The 22866-nt window shown below is 30.6% G+C and overlaps 1 protein-coding gene across 2 annotated transcripts; it reads right to left on the bottom strand.

Annotated features, from left to right (window-relative positions):
- Nucleotides 1–15004: 15004 nt before the first annotated feature.
- Nucleotides 15005–17863, bottom strand: LOC137826965 (xyloglucan endotransglucosylase/hydrolase protein 2). 2 transcript variants are annotated; one of them, XM_068633130.2, is made up of 4 exons: nt 17673–17863; nt 16943–17043; nt 15647–15840; nt 15005–15475 (listed from the first exon to the last, which is right to left on the bottom strand). In XM_068633130.2, exons 1-4 carry the CDS (start codon nt 17845–17847, stop codon nt 15094–15096), a joined length of 852 nt encoding a protein of 283 aa, XP_068489231.2. In that variant the 5' UTR covers nt 17848–17863; the 3' UTR covers nt 15005–15093. The 2 variants fall into 2 exon arrangements, with proteins under 2 accessions (XP_068489231.2, XP_068489232.2); XM_068633131.2 differs by having other exon boundaries at nt 15005–15448; nt 17673–17860.
- Between the last annotated feature and the right edge of the window lie 5003 nt (nt 17864–22866).

The raw sequence follows: 22866 nt of genomic DNA, 5'->3' as shown, positions 1-22866 counted from the left end.
TGATGAAGACATTATCAAAAAAGTTTTTTTCTATGTACATAATGTTGAACAAGATGCTTTGATGTCTCCAAATCCAAGAGGAAAGCTTGGAGACCTTGTTGTTGAGTGTGTGTGTGTGTGTTGTCTAGTTGTTTGAAACTTGTTAATTCACTCCTTAAGATGATCCAAGTTCATTTGAATCTTTAACCTTTTGAAAAGATGAGTTTTCTAAAATGCTGTTGAAAATTCAACAGGTTGAAATTTCGAAAAAACAGGTTATTTTACCTTAGTAGTTTTTGAAAAGGTTTAGAAAAGCTTGACTTTGCTGTCAAGTCAATTCAACCGATTGTTTCGACAAAACAATCGATTGTGTTTATGAAAACCTTAATAGAATTTTGTTAAGTGATTTTAATATGTTTTAAATGATCCTTACTACATTGGCTCATTTATTAAATGTTTTTTACCACTTAGTTGGTCTATATAAAGGTGGTTTTACGCTCCTAATCTTGGAGTAAGAGAAAGAGTTTATCAAAACAATTTTTCCAAGATTTGAAAGAGCTTTGGACCATCTTAAGTGTGTGGAATAGGATTGAGTTGTAATTCTAAACTTTAAGCTTTGTAATACCCATATGTATTCTATTCCCTTCTTCCTTGATTACTGTATTTCTGTAGTTGTGTTTGCCAAGGAGTATTGTGTGTTCTTGAGGTGTTCAAGATCAATACTTTTGGTGTGGTTTGCCAATGGTAGTGTGTTTCTTGAGGGGTTCAAGGTCACTACTTTGGTGTGTGGTGTTTGTAATCTGGTTTTGATTGCACAGTGGATTACCCAATGGTTTCTGGGGACTGGATGTAGCTCTTGGTGTAAGGATGAACCAGTATAAATTTGTTTGAGTGATTCTCTCTTTCCCTTATCTTACATATATCTGTTTTAAGTTGTTTTTATTAACTGTTGATAAAAACAACCGGTTGAATCGCAAAAACAACCGGTTGATTTTCTGGAAATCAACTAAAACAGCTTTGTGCATTGCTTTCCTTAGTTTCTTTCTCTGTGATTCTTCATTGGCTTTCATTATACCTTCAAAGTTTTCGAAAATCTTTTATAAATAATTCACTCCCCCTCTTGTTTAAGGCCATATATTCTAACAATTGGTATTAGAGCTTGGTACCTAAAAAATACTCAAGTTTGATCCTAAAAATCTTTTTTCTATGGTTGAAAAAAAACCTTTTTGGGGAGGGTGCCTCAATTAACAGGCCACCTTTATTTTGTGGAAGGTACGTATGAAGATCATTGTTGAATATCTTGATAAAGGAATATAGGATGCAATTGAAAATGGTTCTTTTATTCCTAAGTTTGAAAAGGATGATGTTTTTATTGAAAAGCCTTGGTCCCAATGGACTGATGCAGAAAAAAAAAGAGCAAAGTTTGATTGCATTGCAAAAAATATTATCACCTCTGCCTTAAATTCTAATGAGTTTTTCAGGTTCTCAAAACGTGGATCTGCTAAGGAGATGTGTGATACACTTGAAGTAACTCATGAGTGAACCAATGAAATAAAGAGAGCAAGGAGAAGAAGTCAAGCAAGAAGGAAAAGAAAGCAAAATAAAAAAGAAGCCAATTTGTGTTTGATGGCCAAGGAAGAAGATGATGCAAGTAGTGTTAAGTTCTTGTACTTCTTTAAATGCTGAAAATTATAATCAACTTCTTCTAGCTTTTAAAGAAACACATGAGGAAGCTAACCGATTGGAAATCTTGAACAACCGGTTAAAAGGGTTGAATAACTGGCTTGAAAATAGAGTCAAGGCACTAGAAGAAGAGTTGGAGAATTCAAAAACTGATTTTGAAAATCTAGAAATGCTTTACAAAAACTCTTCTTGCTAGTGTGACTCACTTATTTGTGAAAATTGTGAATCTCTTGAAAAGAAGGTTCACTACCTTGTGAAAATTGTGGATAGGCTTTCACAGGGTAAATCCAACTTTGAGACTGTCTTGACATCTCAAAATTGTGTTTTTGAAAAAGTAGGTTTAGGTTTTAATCCACAAAGCAAGAAAACTGAGTTTTCAAAGTTTTTTTCAAAACTTCCAGAAAAACAACCGATTGAAAAATCGAAACAACTGGTTGTTACGTGTTTTTATTGCATGAAGAGAGGCCACTCAGTTATATTCTGCAATATTAGGAAGTTTTTTGTTCCTAAAGGTATTTTGAAATGGGTTCCTAAGGTTCTGAGGTTCCTAAGACTTCTACTAACATAATTGGACCCAAATTCATAAGGGGACTAAATCTTGCTTCTTAATCTTTTCTTGTAGGTATCCTTGGCAGCCAAGAATCACTTTTGGGCTTGAAGAAGGACTGTTAAAGGGAAGAATATCAAGAGCAAAGACAATCTTTGTACCTACACTTATCAATTGTATATGTCTTGCAGGGTTCTTTGAATGTCAAGAGACATCCTTGGCACATGCATAGTGTTGATCAAAAGAAACTTCAAAGAGAGTATGTGTGTTTTCATTTCTCAATTTATGTAAGTGTGCCTTGTGACCATATGAACATCTCAAAGTCTTCTTTTTGAGTGAATCTATTGGCGTTCTTTGTACAAAGTTATGAACAAATTGCATACTGCATTTTCATCAATTTAAAAGGTAATTTTTGGTTATGAAAAATGTTCTTTTTGTTGTCACAGTAAAACAACTGATTGTTTTTTCGAAACAACCGATTATTTTTCCTCTTGCACCTCTGTATAATGCTGCCAAGTTTGCTTATGCATGATTAAACCTTTTTCTCTTTTTCAAATCTTATTTTTGGAAAAATATACATTGAGTGTGCCTTAGAATTTGATAATAAAAGATTATATCCACTTGTTTTCTTGAAAGCTCTATATCATTTTTTATTCTTGAAATCTCAACATTGTTTGTACTGCTTGTCTACTATATTATCATTCTGATTTCTGCTTTGTACTACCCTTCTCATTGTCTATTTGTGAGAGCAAATAAGGGAAGTTGTTTATGCTTGATTTCGTTGTATAAGATAACTTTAAGACGAAAGCACTTGATTACTTCAATTTTTCTGGTTTTTCTGCTAATGTTGTATATGCAGAAAACTAGTTTGTGTGTGTCTTGTTATCTTACTGCTATACTTGCTTTGTATATGCATCAATTCTGTGTTGCAGGACCTTTCAAGTACATGTGCTATGTTGAAGACTAATCAAAGTGATGCTTCTTATTATGGTTCAAGAGCATACACCTTACTCATATTCTTGACAAGTCAAAATTCATGACCCATGTAAAGAAACTTCAAGAATAAAGAGTTTGATCTGGTGTTGTTGATGGCTTATAACTGTGGAGGAATCTGTCCATGTGGTGTTTGAAGAAATTATTTATAGTGATCAGGGTTCTACAAAGGTTTATGCAGAAGATGAGTAGAACATCACCTTGGAGAAGCTGGAATCTTGTCCAGAAAAAGAACCGATTGATTCTGTGAAACAACCGGTTGAAATTCTGCAACAAGAAGAGTTGCCAAAGGAATGGAGAATTCCAAGGGATCTTTCAGTGGAGAACATCATTGGTCAAATCCAGAAGGGTGTTTCTACACGTAGTACTGTATCTAACTACTGCAAGCATATGACTTTTGTCTCACAAATTGAACCTAAGCCAAATGAGGAAGCTTTCAAGGATGATAAATGGGTTGTTGCCATGCATGAGGAGCTGCATCAATTCACAAGAAATGATGTCTGGTTTCTTATTCCAAGGTCTGACTAGATGAACATCATTGGATGCAAATAGGTTTTCAGAAACAAGCTGGATGAATCTGGAGTAATTACAAGGAACAAGGCAAGGCTTGTGGCTAAAGGTTATAATTAAAAAGAAGGCATAGATTATGGTGAAACCTTTGCTCCTGTTGCAAGATTAGAAGTTGTAAGGTTGTTGTTGGCCTTTGCTTGTATGAGTGGATTCAAATTGTTTCAAATGGATGTTAAGAGTGCTTTCCTCAATGGAATCATCAATGAGGAAGTCTATGTTGAACAACCACCGGGCTTTGAAGATCATCAACTTCCTAACCATGTATACAATCTGAAAAAGGCCTCGTATGGACTTAAGCAAGCTCCAAATAACTTGTATATCTTCATCCTATGTAAAGTAAGTTGTATATGTTCATCTTATGCTTTTGGCTTCATAAGACCAAATGAAATTCTAAACATGCTTGAGGTAATGCAAAGGTATGAATGTATTTCATTATGCATTTCCCATCACTTTGAAAGATTATTTGCTTTGAAAAATAACATTTTCTTGTTGTCTCAGGAAAATAACCGATTGTTTTCACGAAACACCCAATTTTTTTACCTCTGGCACATTTGAATAAAGTTGTTATGATTTCTTATGCATGATTACAACTGTTTCTTTTCTTTCATAACCCATTATGAGTCAAATATGCATTCTTTGTGCCTCTGAATTAGATCATAAAGAGATATATTCTTTATTTTCCTTGAAATTCAAAGCTTTTTATGAATGGCAACCACAATGGTTGATGTGATTCCACTAGCCATATAGAGAATGATTCTTGACATTCTTAGGAATCACCTTGAGCTGGACATTATTGAGGCACTTTTCTTAGAGTTGGATCATTGTTCTAAGACAAGAACTCACCAAAAACTAGGGATTTGTCTTCATTAAATAAGGGGAGATTGTTGAACAAAATGCTTTGATGTCTCCAAATCCAAGAGGAAAGCTTGAAGACCTTGTTGTTAAGTGTGTGTGTGTTGTCTAGTTGTTTGAAACTTGTTAATTCACTCCTTAAGATGATCCAAATTCATTTGAATCTTTAACCTTTTGAAAAGATGAGTTTTCTAAAATGTTGTTGAAATTTCAACAAGTTGAAATTTCGAAACAACAAGTTGTTTTACCTTAGTAGTTTTTGAAAAGGTTTTGAAAAGCTTGACTTTGTTGTCAATTCAATTCAACCGATTGTTTCGACAAAACAATCGAATGTTTTTCTGAAAACCTTAACAGAATTCTGTTAAGTGATTTTAATATGTTTTAAATTATCCTAACTACCTTGGCTCCTTTATTAAATGTTTTTACCACTTGGTTGGTCTATATAAAGGTGGTTTTACGCTCCTAATCTTGGAGTAAGAGAAAGAGTTTATCAAAACAGTTTTTCCAAGATTTGAAAGAACTTTGGATCATTCTTAAGTGTGTGGAATAGGATTGGGTAGTAATTCTGAACTTTAAGTTTTGTAATACCCAGGTGTATTCTACTCTCTTCTTCCTTGATTACTATATTTTTGTAGTTGTGTTTTCCAAGGAGTATTGTGTGTTCTTGAGGTGTTCAAGATCAATACTCTTGGTGTGGTTTGCAAAAGGTAGTGTGTTTCTTGAGGGGTTCAAGGTCACTACTTTTGTGTGTGGTGTTTGTAATATGGTTTTGATTTCATAGTGGATTACCTAGTGGTTTCTGGGGACTGGATGTAGCTCTTGGTGTAAGAGTGAACCAGTATAAATTTGTTTGTGTGATTCTCTCTTTCCCTGATCTCACATATATCTGTTTTAAGTTGTTTTATTAACTGCTGATAAAAACAACCGGTTGAATCACAAAAACAACTGGTATAAACAATTTGGTTTGTTGACTCCATTAACGTATATAGTCTTTGTAATCGTGGTATTTTAGGCAAATAAAACATTCTTTTTATCGACACTCTTTTGTACGTTTTGTTCTGACCCTTTGGAGGCAAGTACTTGGGAAGACCACAAAATTTTCACTCATTTAGTTCGATGTCATCCTTGTAATATAACATGCATCTAGCCTCATAACAATCAATCTTGACAGCCTTCAAGCCAAGAGTAGAGACAACATTTTTGCTTCATAATAAGTCTTGGGTATGCAATTCTCTATTGGAGCTACATCAAGTAACATTTCAATGAAATAATCTAAACACTTTTCAGTTGTGTGCCAATTGGTTCTAGCACCCAAAAGCCTTGTGGCTATTGACAATTTAGACTGAGTTTCTCCATCATAAATGGGTTGATGAGCAGATGCTAACATATCATAAAAATTTTGTGCTTCAATGTTAGGTTGTTCTTCTACATCATCGATAACATTAACATAACAAGTTCTTATATCACTTTCTTGCATGTATGCATTGTACATCACTTCGACTAATGACCCAAAGTCATCATCACACCTAATGTTATCATAAATGGTGGATGCAATGCTTAATGTTATCATAACTGGTGGATGCAATGCTTAAGTTAACCTCATTTGTCATACCCTATAGTTAGGTTAAAGCAAATGACTCCTGACATGAGAAGGTTTGAGAATTTTCTCACAACAACATTACACCTTACCCTTTCATCTGGTATGTATGAAACTTGATTCATTGCCTTAGAAACAAAATCATGAACGCCATTTATGAAGGGTTGTCTCAATCTTTTTGAAGAATCAAACATTTCATACATCCAATTCGATCCATTGTTATGCATGTTGATGATGAAATTATCAACACTTAATAGTATACTTATACCCTACAGACGATCTAATACATGAATCATGTGAATATCAGTGTCCAATGCATTGTATATGTCACATGTGAACTTTATTGTTTAAACTTAGTATGTAAATATTTAAAACATACCAATTCATGTAATTAATGATCGTGTTAGTGTAAGAATTTTGTATTTGTAAATCCTAGACGAATAGGATACAATAATGTTCAAGCTAAATATAATACAATAATTCATACATCGAAATTAATTATCGTGGTAGTGTAAGAATTTTGTATTTGTAAGTCTTAGACGAATAGGATACAATAATGTTTCAGCTAAATATAATACAATAATTCATACATCGAAATTAGTATTGTGATAGTGTAAGAAATTTGTATTTGTAAATCCTAGACGAATAGGATACAATAAGATTCAAGCTAAATATAATACAATAATTCATACATCGAAATTTTAGTTAATGCGTATGCATAAATATCGTAATTTCATTTAAGGCTTATATATAAACATCATAACTCACACATCGTAATACATACAACGTGATTTCATTTAACGTGAACGTATAAACACCGTAATTCATACATTGTAATTCATAGATTGTAATTTCATTTAACACGTACATATAAAAATTAAATAAATTTACTATCTTAATTCATTTTTTATCTATCACAATTTTTAAAATATTTTAGTTATTTAAAACTTGGGTCAATTTGTTTTCTACACCCACTAGTTGACTACTTGCAACATAATAATGGAAAAAGTGGGCCCACTCTGCTGCCCTTCACTTTTACTCTATTCAACCCCTATTTATTTTATACAACCCCACATCACTATTTCTAACATTTTATTGAAAAACATGGGCCCATTCTGCTATCCAAGACTTTTACTCTATGCATCCCCTATATGTTTTCTACACCCACCAGTTCACTATTTGCAACATATTAATGAAAAATATGGGTCCATTCTGCCGCCCTTCACTTTTACTCTATGGAGCCCCTATTTATTTTATACACCCCCACATCACTACTTGCAACATATTAATGTGAAAAACATGGGCCCATTATGCTGCTCATCACTTTTATTCTATGCAGCCCCTATTTAATTTATACACGCCCGCTGTAACTTTTTTTTTAAAAACATGGGCCTATTCTACTGTCCAAGACTATTACTCTATGCAGCACCTATTTGTTTTCTACACCCACCAGTTCACTATTTGCAACATATTAGGCACATTCTGCTCCCTATTACTTTTACTCTATGCATCCCATATTTGAGTGTTTCTTCCTGCACCTCCATATCTTCTTCTCTCACCTCCATAAATTTTTAAATTTCCAAAAATACCCCTCTATAATATTCTGGATTATGTAATCCGTAAGTCATTTTTCAAATTTATAATTAGCTTCCGGATTATATAATCTGGAAGTTTTTTTTCAGATGCATTATTACTTTCCATATTACATAATCCGGAAGTCTTATTTAGCTTCAGGATTATGTAATCCAGAAGTCTTTTTTCAAATGTGTTCCAGATTATATAATTCAGAAACTAGTTTATGGAGGTGACAAAAAAGGATAAAAATGTATTTTCATATTGTGTATGCAGGTGGCAAAAGAAGATATGAAAGTGCAGGAAGAAACAATCCCCCTATTTAATTTATACAGCCCCAACATCACTATTTGTAACATTTTCTTGAAAAATTTGGCCCAATCTGCTGCCCATGACTTACTCTCTGCAGCACGTATTTGTTTTGTACACCGTCACCTTTTAATTTTTTTTTTCAAATAACCAATGGAAAAATGGAAAACTTTACTCTCTGCAGCACCAATATATTTTTTTTAAACACAATCGCTAAATGAAAAACTTCTAAATGTATTTAATTATTATAACATAACCAATAGAAAAAAAAACTTCTAAATTTATAATGTACTTAATTATTACAACATAACCATTAATTATTACATAATCAATGAAAAAAAAAGTAAAAAAACATCGTACTTAATTATTACAAGATACTTAATGAAAAAATTTAAAAATACAATTTCCTAAATTATTCTTAAACAGGGATAAGTTTTTTTCTAAAAATATCACTTCTTTTATTAATTACCTTTCCTTCTTTTATTAATTACCTTTCTTTTATACTCATTTCCATATAAGAAAACTTTAACCTTCAAATCCTATTAAATTAGTTTCAATCAAATTAAAATTGTAAATCTTACTAAACTAGTTTTAGTAGAATTAAAATGAACGTTTTGTAGATCAATTCTCTACACACAACAGTGTTCTTCTTCTCCACTTTCACGCACATAAGCTTTCAAGGTGTTCCATTACATTTTTTTGATTTTTTTAACTTCAAAACAGAATTATGTTTGCACTAAAATCATTTAGATAAACTCAACCACAATAAAATACATTCACATAAACAACAATAATCACACACAAAATTAATCAAAAACTCTTAAATTTTAAAAGTTTACCTCGGATGAATCACGTTGGAGCAGCGATGGTGAAGGCACTAGAAGTTGAACATGGTAGAGCAGGAGGTGGAGTTGGACTTGGTGGAACATCGGCACTAAAGGCTAGAGCTAAAATGAAGAACACCAAAAAATGTTAGAGCTGAAATGGGAAGAAGAACAAATTGTTAACAAAATAAGAGAAGATAACCGAAGAAAGAACACATCGGTGGTGAAGAATGTCGGAGTAGTAACGGTGAGAAACTGAGGCACAAGGTGGGGGCAACCAAATGCGAAGAATGAGGAAAAATTAGGTTTCTTAATTTGGGGAAAAAGGGAAATTGGAGGGCGGGGCAACAAAATTTCTATTTAAATAGGATATTGTATGCGTCAGCCACGTCCTACACATAGATGGAAGCGCATTTTATGTCGGTTGGCTAATGTCAACTCTTGCTTATTTCAAAAAATTAATTTAATACATATTTAACTCACCATTTTCGTAATATTTTAAACATTTTAACTAAATCATAATAAACGGAAATAAAACTTTAAAAAAAATAATTTAATTTATACAACAAAAATAAATACATAATTCAATTAAACTTTGGTTTGGAAAACCATTTATCCTTACAAGTGTTGTTTCTATCTATGATTATCTAAAAATAATCAATTTATTAATGTTTGGACGAAATCAAAAAATAACTCTTAAGGTGTGATATTGAATAAAAGGTTTCCTTTCAGATCAAACAATTCCATTGAATTAAGTATAATTGTATGTGTGATAGCATCTACTACCAGGAATATCAATGAATCTTATTATTGAAATTGCTCAGGATACCCTCTTTTAGCCTTTACAATCTAGTTCTTAGTTAAACTCGTACATTACTAACTGCAATAAAAAAAACAAGTACATATGCTCCACCCAAAATGGCAATAGGCTAAGGTTATGAACTTATAATCCAAAATTTGATGATCAAGTCCTTTTCATGATTCTAAGTCCATTCTATACTGGACCCAATAGAAATGGAGTTATATATGTTACATTTATTAAGAACCAAGTCTAGTAAAATTACTATGTCAAAAACCTATTATTCATGCAATGAGGATTGTTTTACATGGTATAAAATTTATGTTGCTTAATAGGAGGTCAATGACATATAGTAAAAGAAGCTAAATCTGTGAGTTTGTTCTTCAATGCATTGGAAAATTGTATTAACGCACTTATATGAAATATTGCTGATGTACCATCTCGTGACTAAAAACTTACTATATTATTATGTGCTTTAGTTGGAAAACATAAGTTTCTTTTGGAGATCATAGTCAGTAAGTATAAAAATTCATGCATTCTTTTTATTTATTTCTTTTATTACTATTACTATATTTAAATTAAAAATTTCCAATATTGCATGGTATGTCCTAAATGGTTGATTGTAAAAACACACTCATATTCTGGATTAGTCACACCTTCCTCCATAAGAAAATGGAAAAGAGGTCCAATGATTTCAAATTGCATTTATGCAACATGTGGTCAAGTTTGGGACACTTCGGGTATTGTAGTAATATAACAATTAAGAATAAGTTACTCACTCACACTTAGTCTTAATGTTTGTATTATATACATTGTTGATAAATATTTAAGATGATCTTATATTTCATTTATGAGAAGTAAAATCTTTTAGATCACAATGAATATCAAAGGGAAATCATCAATTCCTTCATCCATTACAGAGATATGAGATTCAAATTTATTTAAATTACCAATCAAAAGTTTTATCTCACTTTTTTTATAAAAACTTTCATGTTATGCATCACTAAGCAACTTGACATCTCAATTAGGCTGACACTTCAAGTAACAAAAATCATTTGTCATCACATGAAAAAAGTATTTTTAAAAAAAAATACACAAAATTATAGGGGCGCTAGACCAAAACTCAAATGTTAACAAAAACGATACATAGGTAAACTATACTTATTCATAAAGAATTTTACGAACAAACTAGATGACCTATTGTACCAATGCAATTATTCTTTATGAATAAATCCTAAATTAGCCAACTTATCGGCACACATTTTCTTCACATAAAATATGAGTAACCCTAAACCTAATTTTCCCGCAGTAATTGAGATAAATATTTCTTCAAGGAACATTAGTCCTAGCAGTAAACGCAGCACAAATCAAGGCAGAATAACATTCAAGCCATACATTAATAAGCCCCATCTTTTGAGTTTTCTCCAAAGCATGTATAACTCCATAAAACTCAGCAATCATAATTGTTTGAACTTCAAGAAACGCAGAGAAAACACCAATAAACTCTCTCATACTCCCACGAAAAATACCTCTACAAATAGCAAGACCAAGATATCCCCTAGCAACCCATTAGTGTTAATTTTAACCCAACCTAGAGAAGAAAACTCCCACCTAACAGGAAGAGGACGAATAACTTTACCAATACGAGTATTAACACCAAAAAACTTAATCACGTTAAAATTCAACATATCATTCTTCATTGAAGCTTTAGACGAATTTCCCACTAAACAAGTTAAATCTTTAATTGTCGAAATAGCCCTAGAAACATCAATCTTATCCTGAAATCTAACATAATTCCTCATACGCCATATCATCCAAATAGAAAAAGTTATCACAACAAGCTTATTCAATTTAACCAAAGGCTATCATCACTCTTAATAAAAGAAAGAAGATCATCCTTATTAGAGAAATGAGAAGTAAGAAAATTTTGTTGAACCCAACTCCAAATATGCAAAGCATTAGAACATTCAAAAAATAAATGTTGAGTAGATTCCTCATGCTTTTCACAAAGCATACACATAGAACATATATGCAAACCTTTATTCTGAATATGTTGATCTGTAGGAAGTCGCTCATGAAAAACTTTCCAGAGTACTAGAGTTTTGGAAGGCAAAATATATGAAGACTAAATGAATTTACCCCAACCATAAGGAACAACTAGTTCCAAGAAAAAAGTCAGCCGATTTAAGAGTGAAACGACTAGACTCATCTAGAATCCAATTAGGAATATCTTGTTCCTCCCTAACCATGACATGATTAAAAAAATGAGGCATTTGTTGTAAAGACAAGGAAATATTCCAATCACAACCAGTCCAAAACCCCCTGCAATATTTGCTAAAGAATTAGAAGAATACCATTTGTCATTCCATAAATTAATAAAAGTACATGTATTAACAATCCAAGAAGTATAAGTATCGTAACATAAAACTACTTAATTCCAGGTCAAAGATATGAGGATCTATAAACCTTTCTAAACTCGTATTTTAATTTAAGAACCCTGACTTTCAGGATAAGCAAAGTTCCAAACAAGCTTAAGAAGATACACATTATTTTCATGATGAAGTTTAATCATTTTCAAACCTCCATTCTCAAGAGGAGAACAAATCAAAGCCCAATTAACAATAGTTATGCCTTTATTCAGGATATCACTTGATGGCATTGAGCTCTTCTCTTTTGTGGTTTTTGGGTGGTTTGTGGAAGCTTAGTGGTTTGTTGATGGATCAAGGCCCTCCTAGGAGGTGTGGTGGCCTTGTAGGTGCAGGAATAGTAGGGATGTGAGGGAGGTTCAGCCAGTCCTCTTTGGTGGGTGAATGGGTTGAAGATCAATAACCTAAATCTAGAGAGATTGTAGGCAAAAGGAGTATGTATGGCTCAAGTTTGGCAGCATAACAATACTCAAATTAATCTTATTAAAACATGAGGTAGGCTCCTCCTTAAATAGCCTTAGAGGACCTGAAATGCAAATGTAAATGAAGAGGAAATGCTAGCCAAATTACATGCAAATGTGTGCACATGGGAGCACATGGGAGCACATGGGAAATGTGAGCACATGGGAAATGTGGCACCTAAATGGAGGAAGGTTCTAGAATCCTTCCTTGTGTGGTTGGTCTAGAATTTACGCCCATTAAGTCTAGCTAATTGGGTTGGTCCTAAGTTTACTTAGAAATGGATATTTCTAATTAAACTTAGGTTTAGCCTTTTAAGTACCACTTTGCATGTTTCATCATATTTACAAAAGATTTAACAATGCTACTTTGACTAGAAAAGTAAGAAAAACTATGACACACTAGAGTCTCTGACATGTAAAATGTGTCCTATTGACCCCTCTTTGACTATGACTCCAGTGATTGCCTTAATGTAGCATTTTGGTGGCCTCTCAAAGGGTTGGTGTTGGGGCCTCTTCCATCATCACTAGTTCAAGTAAAATTTCGACACCACTACTCAACTTGCTTAAGAAGTGAAACAAGTCATTTATACATATTAAAACTATAAGCTAAAAATTCAGTAATCACCGTATTGACCAATTGAATCTGACCCATCATGCTAAGAGATTTACCTTTTCAAGATGCTAGCTTCAATTTGACTTTATCAGTCAAAGGTTGAAGAAATTGACACTTTGGAATACCAACAAAGATATGCACTCCTAAATAAGTGAAAGACAAACAACCATATCAATTTTTCTTTTCTTAAGTTTACTTTCAAATTTTACGATAAAATTGACTCTCTATTTTGAAATACATCCATTAAATTTTACATTAATTAATTACTTCATGTTAAATTTATATTCCTAAATTTATGTATATTTTATATAACATTTACAAAATTTAAATACGTATTTTTTTTACTCAATTATTATTTTTCTACATTTTTCAATTCTTTCTAAACTTTTTATGATAATTTCTTTAAATAATTTTAAAATCAAACACTTAATCAATTAAATAAATTTAATTTAACTATCTTATATCAAAATATTCAAAATTAAAATATTTATTACAATATTAAAAAAAGAAATTTAATATAAATCAATCTATGCATGTAATAAAATTAAGCATACAATAAACAATTCAAAATTAAAATATTTATTAAAATATTAGAAATTAAATAAATTTAAAATAAATAATTTATAAAAAATAAAATATTTAAATATACTAATACGTCAATCCAAACTGACGTAAAATTAATTTTAATTTTTTTTCTTATTCTCTTCGTGTATCCCACGTACGTCAGAATATCCAAAAAAAAATCAATTTTACGTTAATTTTACGTGAGTTTTGGTCGAAGAAAATGATATCACACTAAGTCGACACAAATATATGGTAGCTAATTTTTCACAAGACTATCCAATACAAGATATTCTATATTTGTCGTCGGCAGTAGTAGAATGTCTTGTCTCTTCTCTATTGAAACTAGTGTTGTCCGGAGATGTTACCATTTAACTCAAAATTGAAAAACATGATTCACGTATCTTCTTCTTATGTTTAAGTGTATTTCACAAAAGTTAATTATAATATGTTGTATAAATAGGAGCATGTAACAATAGTTAAGATGAGACTTGTGTGCTTAATTGAAAAAAGAAATTATGAGTTGGATAGGAGTTCAATAAGATAAACTTGAAGTTGCAATTTCTTGGTGATTTTTTTCATATTGATTAAAATTTGTGAATATTCACTAAAAAAAATTATTAAATATAAACTAATTTTAGAAATAAAAAATAATTAATTATTATAGTAAATAAATTAGATATTATTATATAAGTATCTAAAATAATTTCTAGTATTAATAAAATTTGTAAATTAGTATCTAACATTAACTATCATAATTTTAACTACTAACTATTTTATGTTATAAATTTTAGTGACGATAGAAACTATTTTAAAATTTAAAGTAGTTAGTAGTTAAAACATAATAACTAATATTAGATGTTAATTTAAAAATTAATTTAATTTTTTTATTAATAATAAAAATTACTTTAAATACTAATAATTTTTAATTTTTTAAATAATATTTAAATTAATCGTAATTAATTATTTTTGTTTTTAAAATTAATTTATTTTTAATAAATTTTTTAATAACTTTAATTAAATCACGGGTATATATATATATATATATATATATATATATATATATATATATGTGTGTGTGTGTGTGTAATTATATTTGCGAATTCTCTATTATTATATCATGTTTGTGTGTAGAAACTTCTATGATGAATTTGTTTGAACTATTTCACAACATTTAACTATACCAATTTTAGACAAGAAAAACAATTTCTACCCAAATTCACTGAAAAGATATAATATATACCATTTGAATTCCAATAACAGTAGCTGTAAATGATTCATATTTTTGAAGCATATACATGAGTTAACTAAAGGCACTCCAAGGGAATCTCAGGGTATCGTTTCCTATCAGTACAATAATCATAGGTCATATACTTGTGTTTGATACGTTCATATTCACTTTGTCTTACAGGATCCAACTGCCAAAACTTCTGCCTATTCCACCAGTACTTATCAGAAGAACAGTTTTTGGCATTTGAGGTTAAAACTTGACACCCACTAACATCAAAACCTTGGAAACTTGCTCTGAATGGTGCATAACTCCAATCAGTTTTTGTTTTTCCTCCATTTGTTGCCCAGCTTTCTGCATCCCACAAAGTTGCTTCTATTTGCATTGCCTTTGATGGGTATCCCACTCCAATGTTCGTCTTGTTCTTGTATACCCTAATGGGCACGTTATCCACGAAAAATCTGCTAATTTCTTTCAGATACATGTATAAAAAAAGGCTTATAAAAAAACTATCAAATTCATCAACTTTAATTTTCTGAAAAATTAGTCCTATTTTTATCGTGAAAATGCTCAAGTTTTACGTTGGAAGGGTATTTTTTGCTGGTTTTTTATAAGAGTGTAGTGCATCTTACACAATTTGGTGTTGATTCCAAAGAATTCTGTAAGTGTGGAAATGTGCAGTAGGGTCAAACCAAAGACGGATTCTTTGCTCTCTATTCCCTTGGCCATCTACAAATACATTGGTTTGTAATCTATATGGCTTCCCTTTTCTATTGCCCAAGAATTCAAAATCCAACTCATCATGCCTACCTCCTTTGGAACTTAACTGCGATGCATCAAATACATTACAAACTTTCCAACTTAATTCCATATAATAAAACATTTTAGTTACATCGTATATGTGCAATAGTTAGAGAAAAAGGTTAAATGTAGTGTTTGTGTCTCATAATCAGAACTAAAAATATTTTATAATGAATAAGTAGATGAAAAAAAATAACAACTTTTCATTTGTTAACGGTAACATTGTTTATCAAAAGTTAATTCTTTATTAGAAATATTTAAACAACTTATTAATAAAAAAAAATCCTATTTATTAGAGTGAAAAAAATAAGTCATATTGATTAAATTCAGCTAGTTTCTTATACAAATATAATTCAATCTTTTGCTATTTTACGAGAAGCAGTAATCACCAGGAATTTAGTATTTTTTTTTTTTTTTATGTTTTTACCAATTAGTAATTTTGTATAAAGACATTCTTGTGGGATGATTAAGCGTATAACCGACTACTTGAATGTTGATACTATATGGCTTGTCTAGCTAAGTTTCCTCTGAAGAGCTCTTTCAGCAGAAAGAGGTTTTCCTGTAAACTAAAATTAAATTATACAGAAATTAAAAAAAAAACAAGAATTTTAAAAAATTATAATTTAGATAGAACATCAACCATTTATTAACTTCAAAAATTTATTTCATTTTTTTTTTAAATTCTTTCGACTATGTCCAAGTATCTTCACAGGACTTGTATGGACAATATTTTCCCAAATTATAAGAGAAAAAAATATAATATATGTTTTTTACAAGTTGAAATGTGAGTTTCTACATAAATTCTTTATAAAAAAATAAAAATAAAAATTAACTTCTCCATAACTTAAGATTAATTATGTACAATTTAAAAATGAAACTTTTAAAAGGTAATATAAGTAATTTTCTATAAATTAATTTATGCATAAATTAATTTTAATTTATAAAAAAATAATTTTATTTTTTTGTCACACTTTGTAGAAAAGAGTTTATAAAGAAACTCTTCTAAAGATTCCTACTTCAATGACTTTGACCTTTGACACACTAATATCAAACTTTCTTGTAATGGAATCAACCATGTGTATGTATGAGATTATCCATTAAGTAGGATGAAAGTTGAAAGAACTCACATAGAATGCTGTGACAATTCCAGCAGAATTCCTATTTGGTACTTTGATCCTCATCTGGAACAGTCCAGACCCATATGCCATCTTTGATCCAAATCCAGATCCTTTATATAGTAATAAATCCACATACAACATTTTTTTTTTTATCAGCAATGAATTAATGAAATAGAACGGGACACTTCAGGGGTGTTCCAACCCGTATAGAAAAAGTGTTCAAAGCTTAAGCATACAACTATATATGACAGAATATACTACAGAAGTGAGTACACAACTTAGCTATAAGAAAAACCCCTGCCCCACCTCAGGCGTGATCCACTTGGAAAAACTAAGAAAATGACCACTGCATAATTGCTTCAGAGTTGGATGCAAGTCTCCCACCGAAAGTCATAGGCACTTTCAGTTTCTTAGACCAGAAAAGCATCATGGACCCGTTCACTTCTTACCACATTTTGCTAACAGATTTTAAATCCACATACAACATAGTTAAACACATTTTTATCTCCAAAAATTTAACTAACTTTATGTTCTCATTTAATCCATCATTTTTAGTCTTTGTTTTTTACTTTTATGTTGTTAAGTCACATATCTGTGAAAAACATAAAACCACTTTGAAAGAGAAGGGTATTGTATTGCTGGAAAAAATTTGTTATTAGAGGAAAAATACTAAACTATAAAGTAAAAGATAATTGAAAAATATTGCAAGCCACATAAAGGAAAATGATAAGTAATTAACCTGAACAGTTATCCATTGTGAGCTGAACTTCTTTCCCTTGGTTTAAGGACACAACATGGTCATCACCCCAAATAACCTCATAGTTTTGATCGAAACTTGTTTCTGTGTCCATGCTTCCTTGGACAAGAACATGGACAACAAGAAGGAGAAGGAAAATGAAAGATTGAGAACCCATAAAACCCAAGCTATGCAATGTTGTTTGCAAAAGTTATGCATCCATATATATACACATGTGATGATGTAAGCTTTGTTTATAATTGGAAACATGCATGCAATGACCCATAATTGCATGGCCAATACGCCATTGACTTCTCAATATTATCGTCCATATCAAACCACATCATTAGGGCTTTCTTCAGAAGCAATGTAAATGGAGACTTTTTGTACCTTCATATTCATTAATAAATTAACTTTCATGAGAATATTGTTAACACTATAACAAAAGCTTCAATCAGAAATATTGTCTTTTCCCTCTTTTAGATGTAATTGGGTTGTTCTAGACTTACGTAAATATCATGCCACACCAAAATCCACAACATTCCAGCTCTTCCATTTGCTGTGCAATCAATTATAAATATTTTCTTTTGAGAAAATGTAGTGATATGTTTCATAAAGCTTCAATTGTTTGCAAAACATTTCTTACGATTGCACCACGAATATTTGCTTTGAGTTGGAGTATTATTTTAAATTATCAATTATTTGAATATAAAACATGTAATTATTAGAATATGATGTTTTATCAATGAAGCATGTAACATTACAACTTCTATTTTGTATTTCGGGCATTATACGATTAGTATTTTTTATAAAAAGTAACCAATTAAAATAGTATTTTAAAAATATTAATCTCAATTGGGAGAATTTATTTAGTAAAAATTTAATTTATTTTTTATAATAATAAAAATTGAACCAAATAATATAAAATAATTTAGCAATATATAATTATTTTTAATGTTAAATGAGTCAAATTTATGCATTAATTAAGGAAAATAAGAAACGTAAAATTTTGTTTTGATTTAATAATTAGAAAGTTGATATTAGTTTAAATTGACTCCAATGTTGCAAATATTGTTTGAGTTTGAAAGTCTTCATAATTTAGCAATATATAATTATTTTTAATGTTAATTGAGTAATTTTATGCATTAATTAAGGAAAATAAGAAACGTAAAATTTGTTTTGATTTAATTAGAAAGTTGATATTAGTTTAATTTGACTCCAATGTTGCAAATTCACATATTGTTTGAGTTTTTTTTTTATAAAAGTTTTCATGTAAGGCATCATTATCCAACTTGACATCTCAGTTAGCCGGACACCTTAAGTAACAACAATCATCTGTCAACACATGAAAAAAGTATTATTAAAAAAATACAAAAATATGGGGGAACTAGACAAAAACTCATGTTAACAAAAACGATACATAGGTAGACTTTACCTATTATTCATAAAGAATTCTAAGAAAAGACTAGTTGGAAACCTATTATACCAATGAAATGATTATCTATGAATAGATCCTAATTAGCCAACGTATCAGCACATGCAGTGCCTTCACGAAAAATATGAGAAACCCTAAACCTGATTTTTCCAAAGTAATTAAGACAAGTATTTCATCTATTGCAAAGCATACACGGAACGTTAGTCCTAGAAGTAAACGCGACACAGCCAAGGCAGAATCACATTCAAGTCAGACATTAGTAAGCCTCATTCTTTTGAGCTTCCTCCATAACATGTATAATTCCATAAAACTCAGCAACCATAGCAGTCTAAACTTCAAGAAACGTAGAGAATAAACTCCCCCATACTCTCCCACAGAAAATACCTCCACAAGTAGCAAGACCAGCATACCCCCTAACAGCCTCATCAGTGTTAATTTTAACCCATCCTGGTGAAGAAAACTCTCATTTAACAGGAAGAGGACGAAGAACTTTACCACTACAAATAGTAATACCCAAAAACTTAATCACGTTGAAATCCAACATATCATTCTTCATTGAAGCTTTAGACGAATTTTCCACTAGACAAGTTAAGTCCTTAATTATCGAAATAGCCCTAGAAACCTCAATCTTATCCTGAAATCTAGCATAATTCCTCATATGCCATGTCATCCAAATAGAGAAAGTTACCACAACAAGCTTAATCAATTTAACCAAAGAATTATCATCACTCTTAATAAAAGAAAGATGATCATCCTTATTAGAGAAATGAGAAGTAATAAAAATATGTCGAACTCAACCCCAAATATGCAAAGCATTAGAACATTCAAAAAAATAAATGTTGAATAGATTCGTCTTGTTTTTCACAAAGCGTACACATAGTACATATATGCAAACCTTTATTTTGAATATGTTGATTTGTAGGAAGTCGCCCATGAAAAACTTTCCAAAGTACTAGAGTTTTGGAAGGCGAAATAGATGAAGACCAAATGAATTTACCCCAACCACATGAAACTCCTGCTTTCGAGAAAAAAAAAATCCTAGACAATTTAAGAGTAAAACGACCAGACTCATCTAGAATCCAATTAGGAATATCATGCTTCTCACTAACTACGATATGATTAAAAAAATGAGGCATCTGCTGTAAAGACAAGGGAATATTCCAATCACAACCTATCCAAAATTGAGAGACTGTATCCGAAAGGCTAACACCATCAGATAATCCTGCAATATTTGCTAAAGAAGTAGTATAACACCATTTATCATTCCAGAAATTAATAAAAGTGCTTATACCAGAAATCCAAGAAGTATTATCAAGTATAGTAGAATAAAACTGTTTAATTTCAGGCCAAAGAGATGAGGATCTACAAACCATTCTAAACTCGTATTTTGATTTAAGAACCCTGACTTTCAGGAGAAAACACCAAGGCCTGTTACTATAAGAAAGTTCCAAGCAAGTTTAAGAATATATGCGTTATTTTCATGACGAAGATTAATAATCTTCAAACCTACATTCTCAAGAGGAGAACAAAGTGTATCCCAATTCACGGTGACTATGCCTTTTTTCAGACTATCACCAATCCAGATAAAATTTTGACACCACTGCTCAACTTGATCAAGAAGTGAAATAGGCTATTTATACATATTAAAACTATAAGCTAAAAATCCAATAATCATCGTATTGACCAACTGAATCCAACTCATCATGCTAAGAGATTTTCCTTTCCAAGATGTTAGCTTCAATTTGACTTTATCAGCCAAAGGTTGAAGAAATTGACACTTTGGAGCACCAACAAAGATTGACATACCTAAATAATTGCAAGACAAACAACCATGACTACAAGAAAGAATACGTTGATTTTTTGTGACAAATCTTGCAGAATTATCCATGGTGAAAAAACTACTTTTTTAGAGTTATTAACATATTGACTAGAAAAATCATCATATGTTTTAAGAAAACCTGAGTTTGAATGTTCTAAGTCTTCAACTTTAACTTTAAGTTGCAAATTAGTACAAGGCATACTGAATTCTGGTACATAAAATCTGATTCTGAATTCTGGCACAAAAAATCTTATTTTTCCATAAAATTATGAGACGATATATTAATCGTTGGGAACTATAAGAAAAAATGTTTTAATGAAATTTATTTTTATCTTGTCAAGGATTAAAATCTCCATTAAATTATTTATCATTATTTAACAAATGTTTCATAACTCGTTAATTATCATGGGTTTTAGAGTATCTGTAAGATAACATGAGTTTCAAAGTCTCCGTAAAATAGCATAAGTTTCAGAGCCTTCGTAAAATATCATGGGTTTCAAAACTTTTGTAAAATACAATAGATTTTAGAACCTCCATTAAAGAACAATAACATGTATTTCAAAGCCTCCATAAAATACTAAGTTTCAGAGTCTTCACAAAATATCATATACCATAGATTTTAGAACCTTCGGAAAAGAACAATAACATGTGTTTCAAAGCCTCCATAAAATACTATAGGTTTCATAAATATGAACATTTATGTGTTTTTTCAACCACAATTATTTACATATATAGTATTCATTTATCTATATTTGATAAAGTTCTTTTTAAATAAATAAAATAAATAAATGGATATAACACTTATAAATTGACAAGTTATGCATATATAACTAAATTTAAATTTATATAAAAAATTTATCAAGTATACACATTGATATTCAAACTCAAGAACAAAATATGAGTTAAAAAAACTAGAAGGAAACAGTAAAAGAAGAATACTACTATATCGTTCACAAAGCCACTTCCATATTATACTAATTCTTCAACTACCACATATATTTCTCTTGATGTCCAGAATTAGTTCTATTAGTTAACACACTTCCTTGATCGGAAACCTACAATATAAATATGGTGAAAAATAAAACAAGTTATTTAAATTTTTAAATATTATCGATGAAGGATTGAACATAGTCAACTCGGGAGGCAATTGATCTTGATAATTTTGAACAAAAAAGTTTATCATTGCCTCAAATCTTTTGTCACGTTCTTCAAATCGTTTGTTTTTTTTAATCATTGTTCTATTTTGTTCATCCAATTATAACTTTCATGCAATGAGCTATATTAGAACATAATTTATCATGAAAAAGAGTGAAAAAAACTCATACACATTAAAAAATAACCAATTTATCAACAAAAGTCACACTACATTTACTATAATTGTTAATATTGTCCAATAATATTCAATGCAACAACAGTTCCAATCTTGGCATAACAATTCAAAGTAAATAACACCAAATTGCTACATAATAAAATGTATGTTCAATAACCTGATTCACCAATTCAATATAAGAAGGAGAAGATGGAGATATATTAGTGCGAGAATTCCTAGTATATCCAAACACATAAGAAGGGAAAAGTCCCAATTCCATCCCCGGACACGATCACAATGTTCTTGACTTTCTAATGATTAGCTAGTGAATCTTCAATTGATATATCTTGTGAAAGGGAATATGTATTTGATTTAATATGCTTCAATTTTTTTTCCTACAAATAATAAAAATGTTATGAATGAAGCTCTCATCCAATTTGGTTGAGTTTTCGTCTTTACAAAAATTATGCTTACTTCAATCTCTCTTGCCCCATCATTCACAAATTTTCTATTAACATGTTTATGTGTTGTTACCCATACTTCTCCCCTTTTAACTTTGCGACCAAGTTCTTGCTCCTATAAAATGTAACAAAAGTATATACAAATTATGATATATGATATAACTAAAATAATT

The sequence above is a fragment of the Phaseolus vulgaris genome, chromosome 8, assembly GCF_051622355.1.
Source record: "Phaseolus vulgaris cultivar YP4 chromosome 8, ASM5162235v1, whole genome shotgun sequence".
Classification (NCBI taxonomy): Eukaryota; Viridiplantae; Streptophyta; class Magnoliopsida; order Fabales; family Fabaceae; genus Phaseolus; species Phaseolus vulgaris.
Note: the sequence above shows the minus strand (reverse complement) of the source record. Positions and strands in the feature narration are given on the sequence as shown.

What these genes read in the sequence shown, in the direction of transcription:
- LOC137826965 (XM_068633130.2), bottom strand. Translation starts at nt 17,847, where the DNA reads ATGGGTTCTCAATCTTTCATTTTCCTTCTCCTTCTTGTTGTCCATGTT. An exon ending in GAATTGTCACAGCATTCTAT is followed by an intron (nt 15,841 to 16,942) that starts GTGAGTTCTTTC and finishes GATGCATCGCAG; the next exon opens with TTAAGTTCCAAAGGAGGTAG. An exon ending in TGGAATCAACACCAAATTGT is followed by an intron (nt 15,476 to 15,646) that starts GTAAGATGCACT and finishes AGAAATTAGCAG; the next exon opens with ATTTTTCGTGGATAACGTGC.